Genomic DNA, 14479 nt, shown 5'->3' on the forward strand with positions numbered 1-14479 from the left:
CACGTTGAACTACAACTCTACATCAGACACTATTTTCTATAGAGTGATGATTTATCTCTGCCAACTTCAGTGTCTCATCTCATCCCCCCCCAAATTCACTATCTGGATCTCCCCGTGGCAGTCATTTCCAGACCTGGAGAGTGAGACTGTAATTCTGCCTCTTCTCCTCTTCCTCCCCCATCCCTCTCTCTTGGCAGACAGCTGTGGATCATAGAACAGAGTTTCCTGCCCACCCAGATTGAAGGTAGACTTGTTTGTTGGTGCTTACCAGCTCAAATCAGGTTTATTTGTCACATACGTGTTTAGCAGATGTTATTGTGGGTGTAGCGAAATGCTTGTGCTTCTAGCACCGACAGTGCAGTAATATCTAACAGTTTCACAACATATACACATACATCTAAGTAAGGAATAGATTAAGCATATATACATATGTCAGAGCGGCAGCATTGGATTAAGAGTGATATAGAATACAGTTTATACATATGAGACCCTGCCCACCACTCCTCCAGTAATCAGGGATGTGGAAAGTCTCTTAGCCCAGAAAGAGGAGCAGTAGAAAGTCCCCCCCTCCCTCCGTCTGTCCCCCATTGGCAGACCCTACCTGGCCTGGAGGCTGTGGGGTGGAATTCCTTTCCTGTCATACAGTAATGGGAACCAGCACCAGTACAGTGACTGCCCCCATATCCACACGATTATAAAACTAGTGGGAGCTGAACTGGTGACCGGAGGACTGCTAGTGTCTGATCCCAGGTATCATCTCCTGTTGTGCCCTTGGGCAAGGCACTTAACGCCTAAGCTGCTCTTGATCCAGGGGAACTGCTCTGTGGCTTACCCTGTGCTTCTCAAAGTGCATGTTTATTTGTGGGGGGTTTAGATGGTCAGTTGGACGAATTTCAGTTTTTCACCAAATGGACACAGCCTAGTTATTCTATTATACTATAGGTTTATTTTTAAGTTTGCTTCCACTGAAAATCAAACTTCAGACATACACCGTACAAAACATTAGGAACACCTTCCTAATATTGAGTTGGGGGCATGAACTCTACAAGGTGTCGAAAGTGTTCCAAAGGGATGCTGGCCCATGTTGACTCCAATGCTTCCCACAGTTGTCAAGTTGGCTGGGTGGTGGGTCATTATTGATACACACGGGAAACTGTTGCGCATGAAAAAGTAGCGTTGCAGTTCTTGACACACTCAAACTGGTGCACCAGGCACATACTACCATACCCTGTTCGGGTCCCCCTCGGGACATTTGTGCTAACATTGGCTAATGCGATTAGCATGTGGTTGTAAGTAACTTTTTTTTTTTTTTTTTTTTTTTTTTTTTTCCCAGGACGTAGACATATCTGATATGGGCAGAAAACTGCACTGTCCAGTTTACAGTAGCTATTACAGTGGAAGAATACCATGCTATTGTTTGAGGAGAGTGCACAGTTATGAACTTAAAGTTATTAATAAACCAATTAGGCACATTTGGGCAGTCTTGATACATTTTGAAGATAAATGCAATGGTTCATTGGATCAGTCTAAAAAAAATTGCCTGGGCTGAAATAATACATTATGGCCTTTCTCTTGCATTTCAAAGATGATGGTACAAAAAAACGCATGTTCGTTTTTTTCTTTGTATTATCTTTTACCAGATCTAATGTCTTATTCTCCTACATTCATTTCACATTTCCACAACCTTCAAATTGTTTCCTTTCAAATGGTATCAAGAATATGCATATCCATGCTACAGGCAGCTAGATTTGGCTATGTCATTTTTAGGTAAATCTTTAACTTGTCTCTTCCCCTTCTAGTGGTTTTAACCAGTTGCTTCAATAAGTGATAATAGTGTTTACCTGGTCAGTCTGTCATGGAAAGAGCAGGTATTCGTAATGTTTAAGTTGTGTATGTAATCATATTTCAATAGGAAACACATTTTGTAGATTGAAAACAACAAAAACCAACCGATGTGTAATTCGAGGCTCTGTGATATTCTGTTTAACCAGACACCAATTTTTTTTTTCTCCTGTCTGGCTTAGTTGTAATTTGTTTTTGGATAAATCCATTTTCCACTCTGTTCATTTGATGGGTTTCTAGGGCAACCATGTTGAAATCATTGAATACTTTCCCAACCATTTATCCTGTAATCATTTCGGTATCTATTTACTTGACAGGTTTTTCCAGATCTTCATAATTGCTATTTCATTAATAGCCTTCGCTTGTTTAGTAAAGTCACGACTTTTATGACTGAATATTTGAGTGTCTGATTTGAATCTGTTTGTTTTTGCGTGTGGTGAGAAGTCAATGAGCATACACACTAACATGCAGTTTTGAGTTTGCCTGTTTTAGTGCCTGTATACTGTGTTCGTGCGCACACATCCACTCTGCCCCCTTTCCCCCTCCATCCCCCTACCTTAGCAGTAAAGAGTGAATCTCAGCACCTACCCTCAGGTGGGTAAAGTGACAGTGCTCCTGTTCTGCTGTTGGCCCAGGCAGAGCGCCAGGCAGACAGTGTGCTGTGTGGACTGAGGTTAATGAGTGGATTTGCTGCACTGCAGCGCTCCGTCCCCCCCATGCTAATGTGGAGCAGCTGAGATGCCAGTGGCCCCTCTCCCCACACACACACACACACACACACACACACACACACACACATCAAATGTATTTATATAGCCCTTCTTACATCAGCTGATATCTCAAAGTGCTGTACAGAAACCCAGCCTAAAACAGCAAGCAATGCAGCACAGTGGCTAGGAAAAACTCCCTAGAAAGGCCAAAACCTAGAAAGGAACCAGGCTATGAGGGGTGGCCAGTCCTCTTCTGGCTGTGCCGGGTGGAGATTATAACAGAACATGGCCAAGATGTTCAAATGTTCATAAATGACCAGTATGGTCAAATAATAATAATCACAGTAGTTGTTGAGGGTGCAACAGGTCAGCACCTCAGGAGTAAATGTCAGTTGGCTTTTCATAGCCGATCATTGAGAGTATCTCTACCGCTCCTGCTGTCTCGAGAGTTGAAAACAGCAGGTCTGGGACAGGTAGCACGTCCGGTGAACAGGTCAGGGTTCCATAGCCGCAGGCAGAACAGTTGGAACTGGAGCAGCAGCATGGCCAGGTGGACTGGGGACAGCAAAGAGTCATCATGCCAGGTAGTCCTGAGGCATGGTCCTAGGGCTCAGGTCCTCCGAGAGAAAGAATTAGAGAGAGCATACTTAAATTCACACAGGATACCGGATGAGACAGGAGAAATACTCCAGATATAACAGACTGACCCTAGCCCCCCGACACATAAACTACTGCAGCATAAATACTGGATGCTGAGACAGGAGGGGTCAGGAGACACTGTGGCCCCATCCGATGATAAAAGAGCGCAGACACACACACTGCCCACACATACACACACTGTCTGCAGAGCTATAAATCACCCACACCATCCGGCATCCACTGCACTGACTGAACCTGACTAGAACCTGATGGAGGGAGAGCTTGGAGAGAGGAGGGGGTGACGGATAGATGGAGGACAGAGGCCATGTCTACACTTGAGAGTTAATGCAGTTTTCGTATTCTGATCGTGGAATTCCGAACACGTCATGCATCTACACCTACATTTTAAATGTGGCCACAGTGTGTCCAGAGTCCCTTTCCCCGCTATATTAAAATGCCAGTATGCATTCTACAAAGCTTGGAATAGGCAAAATATGATAAAACAACAACTTGACGGCAGTAGTTGACGGCAGTAGCTAACTAGCAAGCAAAGCTAAATGGATTGCAAACGGGTTAGACTAACTCTAGCCAAACAAAACTATTTTTTTCAAAATGGAAACTAGCTGGCTAGCATTTGAGTCCAGCAAACTCTCACGCTAGGAACGTATTTCCTCCGACTTTATAATGAAAGGGTGACTGTCCCAAAACACGCGTTTTCTGGAGACTTGTGGTAGGAGTGCTGATGACGTCGCCCACTGTATGCGCTTCGGTGGCCTGACTGCGTCCAGACTGAGGAGAAATGCACACACAATGCAGCCCTGACCACCTCCTGAAGTGGTCAGACAGATCTGAACACAGACAACAGACTTTTCTGTCTTCAATGCGGTCTTCGTATTCTGAGCAGAAGTCATGGCCAGAGAGGGGTAGGGACTGTGTACCCTCATTCCCATCCCACCTGTAACCCCTGCCCTCCCAAGCTGCTCCCTCTAATTGTATTTTAGTGTCTCTATGGGAGCAGCGGCTAGAAGCAATTTACTCATTACGCTGTATTAGCATGGGCCCCGGGCAGGGAAGGAGGGCGGCTTGACGCTGGCTGTCCCTCCCAGCCCCACTCTGCCCTGGCTGGCCCTGCGCCGTCTCTGGAGGTTAAAGTAGGGCGAGACTTGGCGCAGAGAGCATAAAAGAGCGCAGACACACACTCTGCCCCCTCCGTCCCCCTACTTTAGCAGTAAAGGGCGTATGGCACAAGACGACATCTTTACTAGTAATGGTTAATAGGATTGGTATAGCTGTTTTTAGAGTGAATGGTCATGTCTATAGGGTGTCTCTTATATTCATTTAGTGAACAGATGTTATGGGCTGTGACCTCCCCAGGTAGTTTATAGAGGACAGTTGAATTAGTGGGGAAGTGGAGGCTTTACTGTTAAGTGAATTGCTTTCCCCTCCAGTTACACTGTGTTCAGGCTAAAGGACCTCTAGTAATGGTTTTCTAGAACATTCTCTAACTTTCTAAGTTGGTGATACTGGTTGTTTTTGTTTTTTGTGGTGTTTTTTTTGTCTGTCCTGAGAACAGTGGAAGTTGTTCCTGGGGGAAAATACAATTTTTGTCTCTAAAGAAGAATGGGTCAATCGCATGTACTTTGTTCTTTTTATACTATTGGACTAATCCATATGTCAAATATCAGTCAAATAAGTGGTTAAAATGTAGGACATTGATTTTCAAAAATATTCAAACAATGCTTCATAATAAAGTGAGGACAGTTGTGAACTTCCCCAGATTTGAATAATTATGCACCTGCTCTCAATGTTTTATTCATAGGGGGTTGTGCTGCTCATCTCTGTGTTTCTCTCTCTTTGTGTTCCTCTGTGTATGTGTCTAAATTTCCTCTCCCCAGCATTCTACAATCTGCATGTTAAAGGCTGTTGAATTGTCCTGAGATGGTGTGGTAGTCAAACAGGGGGGTCAAGGGCATTATCAAAGAAACAGCCAGTGTTTATTCAGCCCCAATATGACCCTGTTTTATTTATTTTTTTTGGATTTTTTTTTGGATCTGATTAATTCCCCCCCCCCAAAAAATCTAAAGTGATGACCCTTGATTCTGTTTACTGCTGTTCTTCACAAAGGGTCAATGTATTTGCTTTTTTGTTCTTTCCTTTCTGAAACAACCTACTGATTTTTGTCCTTTTTAAAATGATCTCACATAAATAAACTTGTGTAGCATTTTCTAAATGTGCCCTTCACTACAGAATTGTTTTTACAAAAACTGTACAAACAAAGGTAATTAGAACAAAACCTGTGAGTTTCTGTAAGCCTTGCCAAGGCTGTGTAGATTCTGGAGGTGGAATATTAATTGGCTGTGTGCGAAAGCAGCTAGCTGTTATGTGTGGCGCTCTTCCCAGCCTCTACTCTCTGCCACACACTGTCCCCTGCTGAAATCCCCTCTGGCTTTCCCCCCACAGCTCAAGGGCACTAGCCATTAAAACCTCACTCTACCTCTCACTCCGAAAATTGCTAATGATTTCAGTGTAAATTATAGCAGTTGTTTTGAGATGGCTGTGTACTTTTTTTTTCTCTCTCTTTTATGTTGGTGACTACAGGGAATTAAGCATGTTTAACTTAAACGACTTCAAATATGCGTTTGAGAAGGGAATTCACTTTTCATCTTAACAATGGCGTCACCTAGACCTTCTTGCTGCAGTAAAATACAGATGGGAGGACATTAACCATTCAGTTAAATATGCTGCAACAATCTGAGTTCATAGGCTTCACTCAGGCCAGGGAAAAGATTAAGACACTACTGGGTGGATGCAGTGGTCACTGACATTGTGTTGGCAGACCACTGTCTGGTGTCATTGGGATGCTACTGTAGGTATTTGGTATCTGGTTATAATGTTTGTTTGACCCTCTGTTTGACTGCAGGGCCTGCATCACTGTAGCAGCCTCGTGGCTCAACTCTGGAGCCCTGACCAAAGCCAGTTCTGATGGGGACAAGACAGTGGACGGGTAAGCACGCACACAGGTATTTGAATGGACTCTGTGGGAACTCTGTAGACTCGTAGCCCATAACTGTTATCCATAGCTGGGCTACCTACGAGACAAAATTATTAATTCAAGCGTTCAAATTATGCTTAGGAAATTGCACATGGCCAAGTCATTATGGGCAATCCATTATGTTATTTAATATATACAAAAGGCCTGTTCCTCCAGATGCAGTCCCGTAAGAATACCCTCTATTCAAAAGAACAAATCCCAAAGTGCAGGTGAAGATGGTTGCAGTGACAACTCGGCATCCACCAAAGTTTTTCAGTTTGAATAGATATTATGTTTTGGTCTCCAACGTTGTTGTTGTTGTTGCAGCAGAGTGTAGGTATATGAAATATTTATCAGGGTATGAGGTATTGAAGGCTGAGTTTTCTACATAGTTCTCAACTGGCAGCAGGCATTACTATTTGCATTGGGGGCAAAACAGAAACCTTGCCGAATAAACACGTTGTTTTGTCAAGGCCAGAAAAGCATCTTCTCTAACCTTTGCAGGGCTATGCATGCATATAGTTTCTTAGACAACCCTTTTACCTCACGTTCACTTTAAGAATGTAGCGTCAAAGTGTCTAGGTCTGTAACCACTATGGGTAGAATTTTGCATAACTGCCAGGAGAGGAACTCTCAGGAATTCCATTCGGCTGTTCTGTTTGTGTAGAAACCTGCTTTAGAATTGCCCCGCTCGAATTATCTCAGTAGAACCATAATGGTGGTCTATCGCTGTGGCCTGACGCATGTCTGCTGTCTGAGATGCATCCACGCTGACCCTGTGTCTCTGAGAGAGGGACGGTGGTGTGTGGACTCGCTCGCCAGGTTCAGATAGCGGCCAGACAACACTCCTCTTGGTTCGCGCCTGCCCCTGAGATACCCATAGTCCTCTTGGTTCGCGCCAGCCCTTGAGATACCTGTAGTCCTCTTGGTTCGCGCCAGCCCTTGAGATACCTGTAGTCCTTTTGCTCATTTTCTCCCTGCTGTTTCAGTACTGATCACCTAGCCCAGATTGAACTGTGGAGTAATCCTCTGATCTCCCTCCCTCTTCCAAAGCCCCACAAGCTCACTGATTGTCGTCATTTTTCAGTGTCACCGGTGGCGGCGGCAAGAGAGCTATGGCGGTGTACCCGTGCGAGGCCGAGCACGAATCTGAGTTATCCTTCCAGGTCGGAGCAATATTCAGCGCCGGTAAGTGTTATCGCTCCAACAGTGGCTCACTCCGAAATCTCAAAGAACCGCCGGGCATATTGGATCCGTGAGGGAACCGGTAACAGGACAGCCCAATCTGATCTTGAATCAGACGGATGGAGGGGAGAGAGGAGGGGTAGAGATTGACTCTCCAGTTCCATCTGAAAGGGGACTTGACAGAGCTCTAGTCAGTGAAGGGAAATGGACTTGATACAGGAGTCTTTACAAGAGGATATGTCATTATGTCCTTGATAAGATGCAATGCGTCCGTGGCTGGGTATTACAAGCCAATTATCATTGAGGGCTTACTCAAGTATGCATGTGAGCTGGGCATCCTGAAGATGTAAGACACTTGCATAGCTACCCGTCCTTAAGCCTCTTGCCAAACTGTTTCTTCTCCACGATTAGTCTGGATTTGCCCTATGATTTCTAGAATGCGAACACATTCTGATTGTTCCCAGAAACCGATGGGTTGAGCCAGCCTCCATGATGACTTTATCAACTTTGATTTGTTAGAGATGATTGAATCGCTGATTAAATTTGTACAACTCCCCTCAACGACTTCTAGGATGTCAGATTCAGACTGAATGCATGTAGCAATTTAATAGAGCAGAGGAATTAAATTCCGGGTGAGTCGTCAGGCAAGTGAGTCTCTACTAATCAAATATTATCTGGTATGGGGTTATTTTCCAGTTAAACTCAACTGAGGTGTTTGAGATTTTAACTCAGATGGCAAATATCAAATGTATGCCCTCGAGCCAAGAATATTTGAAAAATATGATTCACTGTCTCGTATTGAGAATCCAACAATCTCAAAGCCCCACACTGTCAATTGGCAGTGCATGGGTCGACAAATGAAAGAACCCTTGTCAAAAGAAGTGTTACAGTATGAGGGCAAAAATGGCCAATCTCTTGACTAGAGACCTATATTGGCTTGCGCATACCTAACCAAACATGGTCGAAACATATTTTATCAATAATAGTTTTAATAATGGCACGGCTTGATTTAATATCATCTTGGGTTTTCCATCTCCTAAGAAATAATATACACCACAAGCAAGAGAACCAAATATCACGTAGTATAAACATTTTAGAGAGATGGGTTAGAAAATACTGAAGTTGTGCATCAACATATCTCAGCCCATTTCACTTTAGTCAAATATACAGAGTTTGGGTAGGAATCCATTGACGCTGTGTTTTGCTGCCAATTTACCTCCTATCATCTCTCATTCAGTCTGAAGATGGTCCGGCACCATGGAAAGACCAACTTAAAAAAAAATTCTAACATTTTGCAATGCAGAACTGAAATAAAGAATTCTGATTGGAGAAGTCCCTCCCTGTATGTCTTTTAATCCATTTAGTGCCTAATTAACATGTCCCTGTTCTCTGAAAAGCTTCTGTGACAAATACGTTTTATACAGTCTACAATGATACCCTCTTGAGTTATTCTCCCAGCAAATGGGGTACATTAGCTGAACGGACAAAATGAGGATGACATGGCACGGGGACATTGCCCATCACTTTGTATTTGTATTTGCTGAGTATTTCCAGAGCACAGAAACAATTTCAGTGTTTGCAGAGATGATGGTTGTGTTTATATACTCTATCTATGCCAACTATAAAATGTCAACTATAAAGCTCTGAGTAAAACTTTCTCTCACTGACACAGCCATCTGTGTTTTCTAACACTGATGAAATGCAGTGTGTTTACTCCCATCTCACCCTGTCCCCTGGTACCTTCTGTTCCCATCTGCAGTGGCACCTTCCAGGGAACCTGGCTGGCTGGAAGGAGAGCTGGAGGGGAAGAAAGGCCTCATCCCTGAAAACTATGTGGAGATGCTGTAGTCCAGAACCTTAGACCTCTTAGCCTGTATACTTTCAGTGGAAGACTAGCCTTGTCCCAGAGCTGTTTGTACTGTATACTTTTATATGGTCATAGTCATTACCAAAACATTGTTGGGAAGAACGCACAAACAGATCTTGGACCAGGCTAGTGGAAGAGGGGTCTCGTCATCCCTGACAATCTCCATCTAGATGCTGTATGCCAAACCCAACGGTCGCCTGGCCTGCCACCATCTATGGCTGTATCTCGCCCAACAGTCACCTTATACATGGTATCCATGAAGTCGATGTTGACACACTCCCATTCTCAAATTCATACTTTTTCTTATGCCTTCAAATCTCACGTTCCCTGCCCGGCGACTACTATGCGTTCATCAACACGTTCATTCATTTTAATGCAGAATAATAATTATTCCCCAGCAATGATGTACAATCCATTATCTTGGAAATAGGAAAGAAAGTAACATTTTTAAGGTGCCTTACAACACCAAGACAGAGTTGACATGCATTTACTGAACGGGTATGTTTGGAAAATGCTAAAGAGTTGTGTTCCGTGAAGAATGTCTGGAATACTCTTCAAGAGGTGCTTTGGGATATTGTGATTTATTTAATTGGCACATTGATTGCATATTTTATATTTTTTTAAACCACAATATTAGCTCTTTTTTTATTTTTTTTATTTTTTTTCTCAAAGTATGGTATCCACCGTTGTGACTGATTGTACACTGACATGCCGTAGAGGCAGTCATATTGGAATGGGTCTCCTTCGATCAAACCATAGAAATATAATTACTAGAACGGTTCTTGTATTTCTATGGTTCAGACACTCTTCCTCTGCATACTTGTTGACCTAGACATTCAATGATGTCCGAACTTAGTCTAGTTATCGGGTTGTTTCCACTTCAAAAAGCACTAGGAGGATTTTGACACCCACCATCTCAGATTGTGCTGAAATCGTTTCTGTAGTTACAAACAGATAAGATTAGCATTCCTGAAACATTATTTTGTTGAAATGTAATTTGATCTCTAAGAATTTAAGCTAATTGATTGCACCCAAATTGGCCATTTAAAATGATAGGATTTAAATAATCTTCAATAAATATAGTAACATTTGACCATAATTCTTCCTACCAATGAGTAAGACATGAGGAATCCAATAGCCACCCACATACTCCTCATCAATTGCACCCCACAACCAGTATACAGTATCGGTTTTCTGTCTAGCAAGTAGTATGGAGCTGCGGCTTGGAGTATTGCTTCTTCATCCTATGTAATGTATTTCCTGTGAATCTGGTGTTTGTTCCCCCCCGTTCAGAGATTAGCCATTTGAAGTTGCTGGCATTACCATAAATTAGTGAGTACCAGGTTTTACCTACTATATGCCGCTGTTCCTGCTACTGCCACACCCTTTTATCCATTTTGCTGGTCTCTGTGTTTATTACATGGGTCACACCTTTTGAGACCCATGTTATAAACATGGGTTAAAAAATTGCCATGCAATTTACTTTGCAATTTTGGGTAGAAAAACCAATAGCTTTTGCTCATGATGAAACTAAATTGTGGCCATCCTCATAATTCAAGCCAGTCCATGAAAGCAATTCAGGTTGTCCTTCTCTTAGGCTTAATCTGTGTTCAGGAAACAGCCCCTCTGTGTGGTTTATTCCCTTTAAAAAAGGTCTGGGTTAGTTTGACCATTCCTGGTGAATAAACAAACCATTAGGCTACAGCAGTTCTAATGGTTTCAGTGTTATGCTCTTCAATGGGAAAAGTCCCAAACACACACTGTATAGTATCTTGCAATGGTGTTGGGTTTAATGGTACAAGTTGCTAATCACACAACATATATTTTCAAATAATTGTATTAAACATATGACTGCCATGCAATAGTTTATAATTTTGTTAGGCTTTTTGTCACATTTTAGTCACTAGCCCATTTCTTCAGAGTTTTGGGCTTGTAGGAAAAGTTTTCATGAGAATTGCACCTTAGGTGGTGTTGCCCACTCAGAGCTGCCATTTGTTGGGTTGAATCATTAGGCTGCTAAGACAGAGAAACTGAATTGCTTTCATGGAGGACTGTCTTGACTTGTGAGGATTCCCACACAATTTATTTTCATGAGCAAAAGCTATTGGTTTTCTACCCAAAGTTGCAAAGAAAATGTTGTGATCTGTTTAATAAACACGAGACCAGCAACATTTACAAAGGGGTGTGTCAGTAGGAACGGCAACATCAAGTTGACAACCTGGTACTTTCAGACTAATATTTGGTAAATAATACAAGTGATTTCAAATGGCAAATTTCTCTGAACGGGGGAAAAGAAACACCTGATTCAGAGGGAATACATTACATAGAATGAAGAAGCAATACTCCAAGCCGCAGCTCCATACTACTTGTTAGACAGAACTGATGCTGTATACTGACCATTGGTGTGGGGGGGTCCTTCGGTGGCTTTTGCTCATTTTATTGGATTCCTCATGTCTTGCTCAATGATAGGATAACCTTCGGTCCAAATAAGATGTTGGGTACTATATTTATTGATTATTATGTGAATCCTGTAAATTAGAAGGGCCAATTTGGGTGCAATCAATTAGCTTAATTTCTCAGAGGTCAAGAAAATGATGTCGCAGGAATGCTAATCTTATGTTTCAAAATACAGAAATGGCTTGCTGAAATGGCATGAGTATCTAAAGTTCTAATCAATTCTTTAGGTGTGACAATGTTCAACTCAATGCAGCAATGATGTATGGGAATGTGCAAAACAAAGTGGGGTTTTATCAATCCATATTTGACATTGTTCAAAATCTTTCTGAACAGAATTTACGAAAATTAGATGACGTTCCATCTACTTTTTATTTTGTGCCAAATTGACTGACGACAATATTTTATTATTATTACCACAATCACAAATGCAGTATTTTCCCAATTGTATTGTCTATGGCTGTGTATATAGTTATTTTAAAAGGCCACACAAAATGCCAAGTATATTCTATTCCAGAACCCTCTTTTTTTAGTGGTCAACAGAATTAGTTTTTAGTGGTTTCATTTGGAGTGGTTTTTACAATTGTAAGTGTACTAAACCCATCACAATACTTTTATTCTATTGCCGTTCAACAAAGCCGGTTTCATTTTTCTAAGAGCTTTTGTTCTCTCATTTTGCATTGCAATTGCAGTAATTTAAGACAGTGATTCATGACATTTCTAAAGGTCGTGGCATCCATTTCAATTTTGTAACATTGGATGTCCTCTTGATCAATGTTAAATAAATAAAGACATTTTTATTCTTTACCCCATTATGTATTCTTCTGATAACGGGAGAGTAGATGGACACTGCACACTGAAATGGTCCTCCCAAAATATTTGATATTTACATTTAATATTCTTGGCTCGAGGGCATACATTTGATATAAAAAAGTAAAATGGCAACTCTACTGAATCGTTTCAATGAAGTTTGTTGGACTGTCAGGACTTTCTGTGGAAGAACAATGGAATAGAATATATCAAAGGTTATCATTTTGGGGGCCCAAAAATAATTAAGAAATGGACATATTTGGCTACTGCAGTTTTTACTGAATCAACCTCTACCTGCTTGTTCTAGCGGTACAAATTAACAGTCTGTTTAAAGTACATTGAAATCATTTGAAGTCTTACTGAATGTTTCCTTTCTACTTATTGAGTCATAGGGTATTCAGTAGACATTTCTCTATAGACACTGCAGAGATTTTTCATCACTGATTCAGTCTGCTACAGCCCCGCTGTCTGCAGTCGAGTTGGTCTTCCACTTTATAATGGAGGCCTACTTAAGTTTGCATTATACATTAGGATAGACCGACTGAAAGCTCTAGTCCCAGTCTATTGCAGCTGTACGACTACAGTATTTTCCAAAGGATCATAGGCTGTATCAACAGGCCACGTGATGTCTATCAAACCTCATCTCCCTCCACCTCAATCCTCCACTCGCGTGAAAATCCTTGATTTCATCTGGCGTAATTAATGTACAAACTGCTTCCAGCGGGCCACTGGGGTGTGATGCAGTGTTAGATAATAATTATCATGCGTTGTTGGCCTAAAAGTCTTGAGTTCAAAACAACAGGGAACTCTGAAATCTGACTTCAGTGCATTCAAGACAGCTTGGAACATGATGGGAGGGGGGGGACTAGCTCCGACTGGGAAACATTGTTTTGACTGGTCAGCCAAGTCGGAAATTTGGGCCTCTTTCTTGAGCTCCGACCTGAAGATCACTGACGTCATGACTTTACCGTGTTCCTCCCCCCCCCCCCCCCCAGAGTTCCCAGTTGTCTTGAAAGCACCATAAGACATCCACTCTTACTTAGTCTGTACTGGAGAGCAGGGCATGCCGACTAGCTGGGTCGGCTGTTTAGGCTAAAAATAAATACAGGGTGGTCTGTGTCCAGGGGGAGGGTGGTGGGGGTGAAGTAATGGTGAAGGAGTCATGGCTCGACGTGCCCTCGACATGACGACGGCAAAAGAGGAGGCTGTGACAGCAGTGGTTACATAATCAAACGAGGCTGAGCTAATGATGGTCAAATTATTCTCACTATCAGATTGCCTCGATTGTGTCTCTCTCTGCCTGTCTCTCCCTCTTTGTCTTTACTATATCTGTCTCACTTTACTTTGCTCTTTTTCTCTTTACGTCTCATCTCTTTTTTGTGTCTGTGTCCATCTTACATGGAACCCAAACTGGCTGCGTGCGTGCGCCATCGTACATACATTTATTTTGTCCCCCTCCACCAAACGCGATCACGACACGCAGGTTAAAATATAAAAAACTCTGAACCAAAGACATTAATTTGGGGACAGGTCGAAAAGCATTAAACATGTATGGCAATTTAGCTAGTTAGCTTGCACTTGCTAGCTAATATGTCCTATTTAGTTAGCCTGCTGTTGCTAGCTAATTTGTCCTGGGATATAAACATTGTTATTTTACCTGAAATGCACAAGGTCCTCTACTCTGACAATTAATCCACACATAAAACGGCCAACCGAATCGTTTCTAGTCCTCTCCCCCTTCCAGGCTTTTTCATCTTTGAATTTATATGGTGATCCATCTAAACTTTCATAGTATTACCACGACGACTGGCGAAACATTTTTGTCTTTCAATCACCCACGTGGGTATAACCAATGAGGTGGCACGTGGGTACCTGCTTCTATAAACCAATGAGATGGGAGAGGCAGGATTTTCTGCGTCAGAAATAGAAGGGAGTTCTATT

At 42.2% G+C, this 14479-nt stretch overlaps 1 protein-coding gene across 1 annotated transcript in view; it reads left to right on the top strand.

The window, feature by feature from the left end:
- The window catches only part of LOC106610227 (rho GTPase-activating protein 10), a 64890-nt gene extending 52355 nt beyond the window's left edge, over positions 1 to 12535 (top strand). The window contains exons 21-23 of the mRNA XM_014209443.3: positions 6112 to 6195; positions 7310 to 7410; positions 9167 to 12535. Of these exons, the coding sequence (XP_014064918.1) occupies positions 6112 to 6195; positions 7310 to 7410; positions 9167 to 9255 (274 nt within the window). The 3' untranslated portion in view covers positions 9256 to 12535. The remainder of the gene's footprint in view (positions 1 to 6111; positions 6196 to 7309; positions 7411 to 9166) is intronic.
- The last annotated feature ends 1944 nt before the right edge of the window (positions 12536 to 14479 follow it).

Source organism: Salmo salar, chromosome 04 (genome assembly GCF_965601325.2).
Source record: "Salmo salar chromosome 04, fSalSal1, whole genome shotgun sequence".
Classification (NCBI taxonomy): Eukaryota; Metazoa; Chordata; class Actinopteri; order Salmoniformes; family Salmonidae; genus Salmo; species Salmo salar.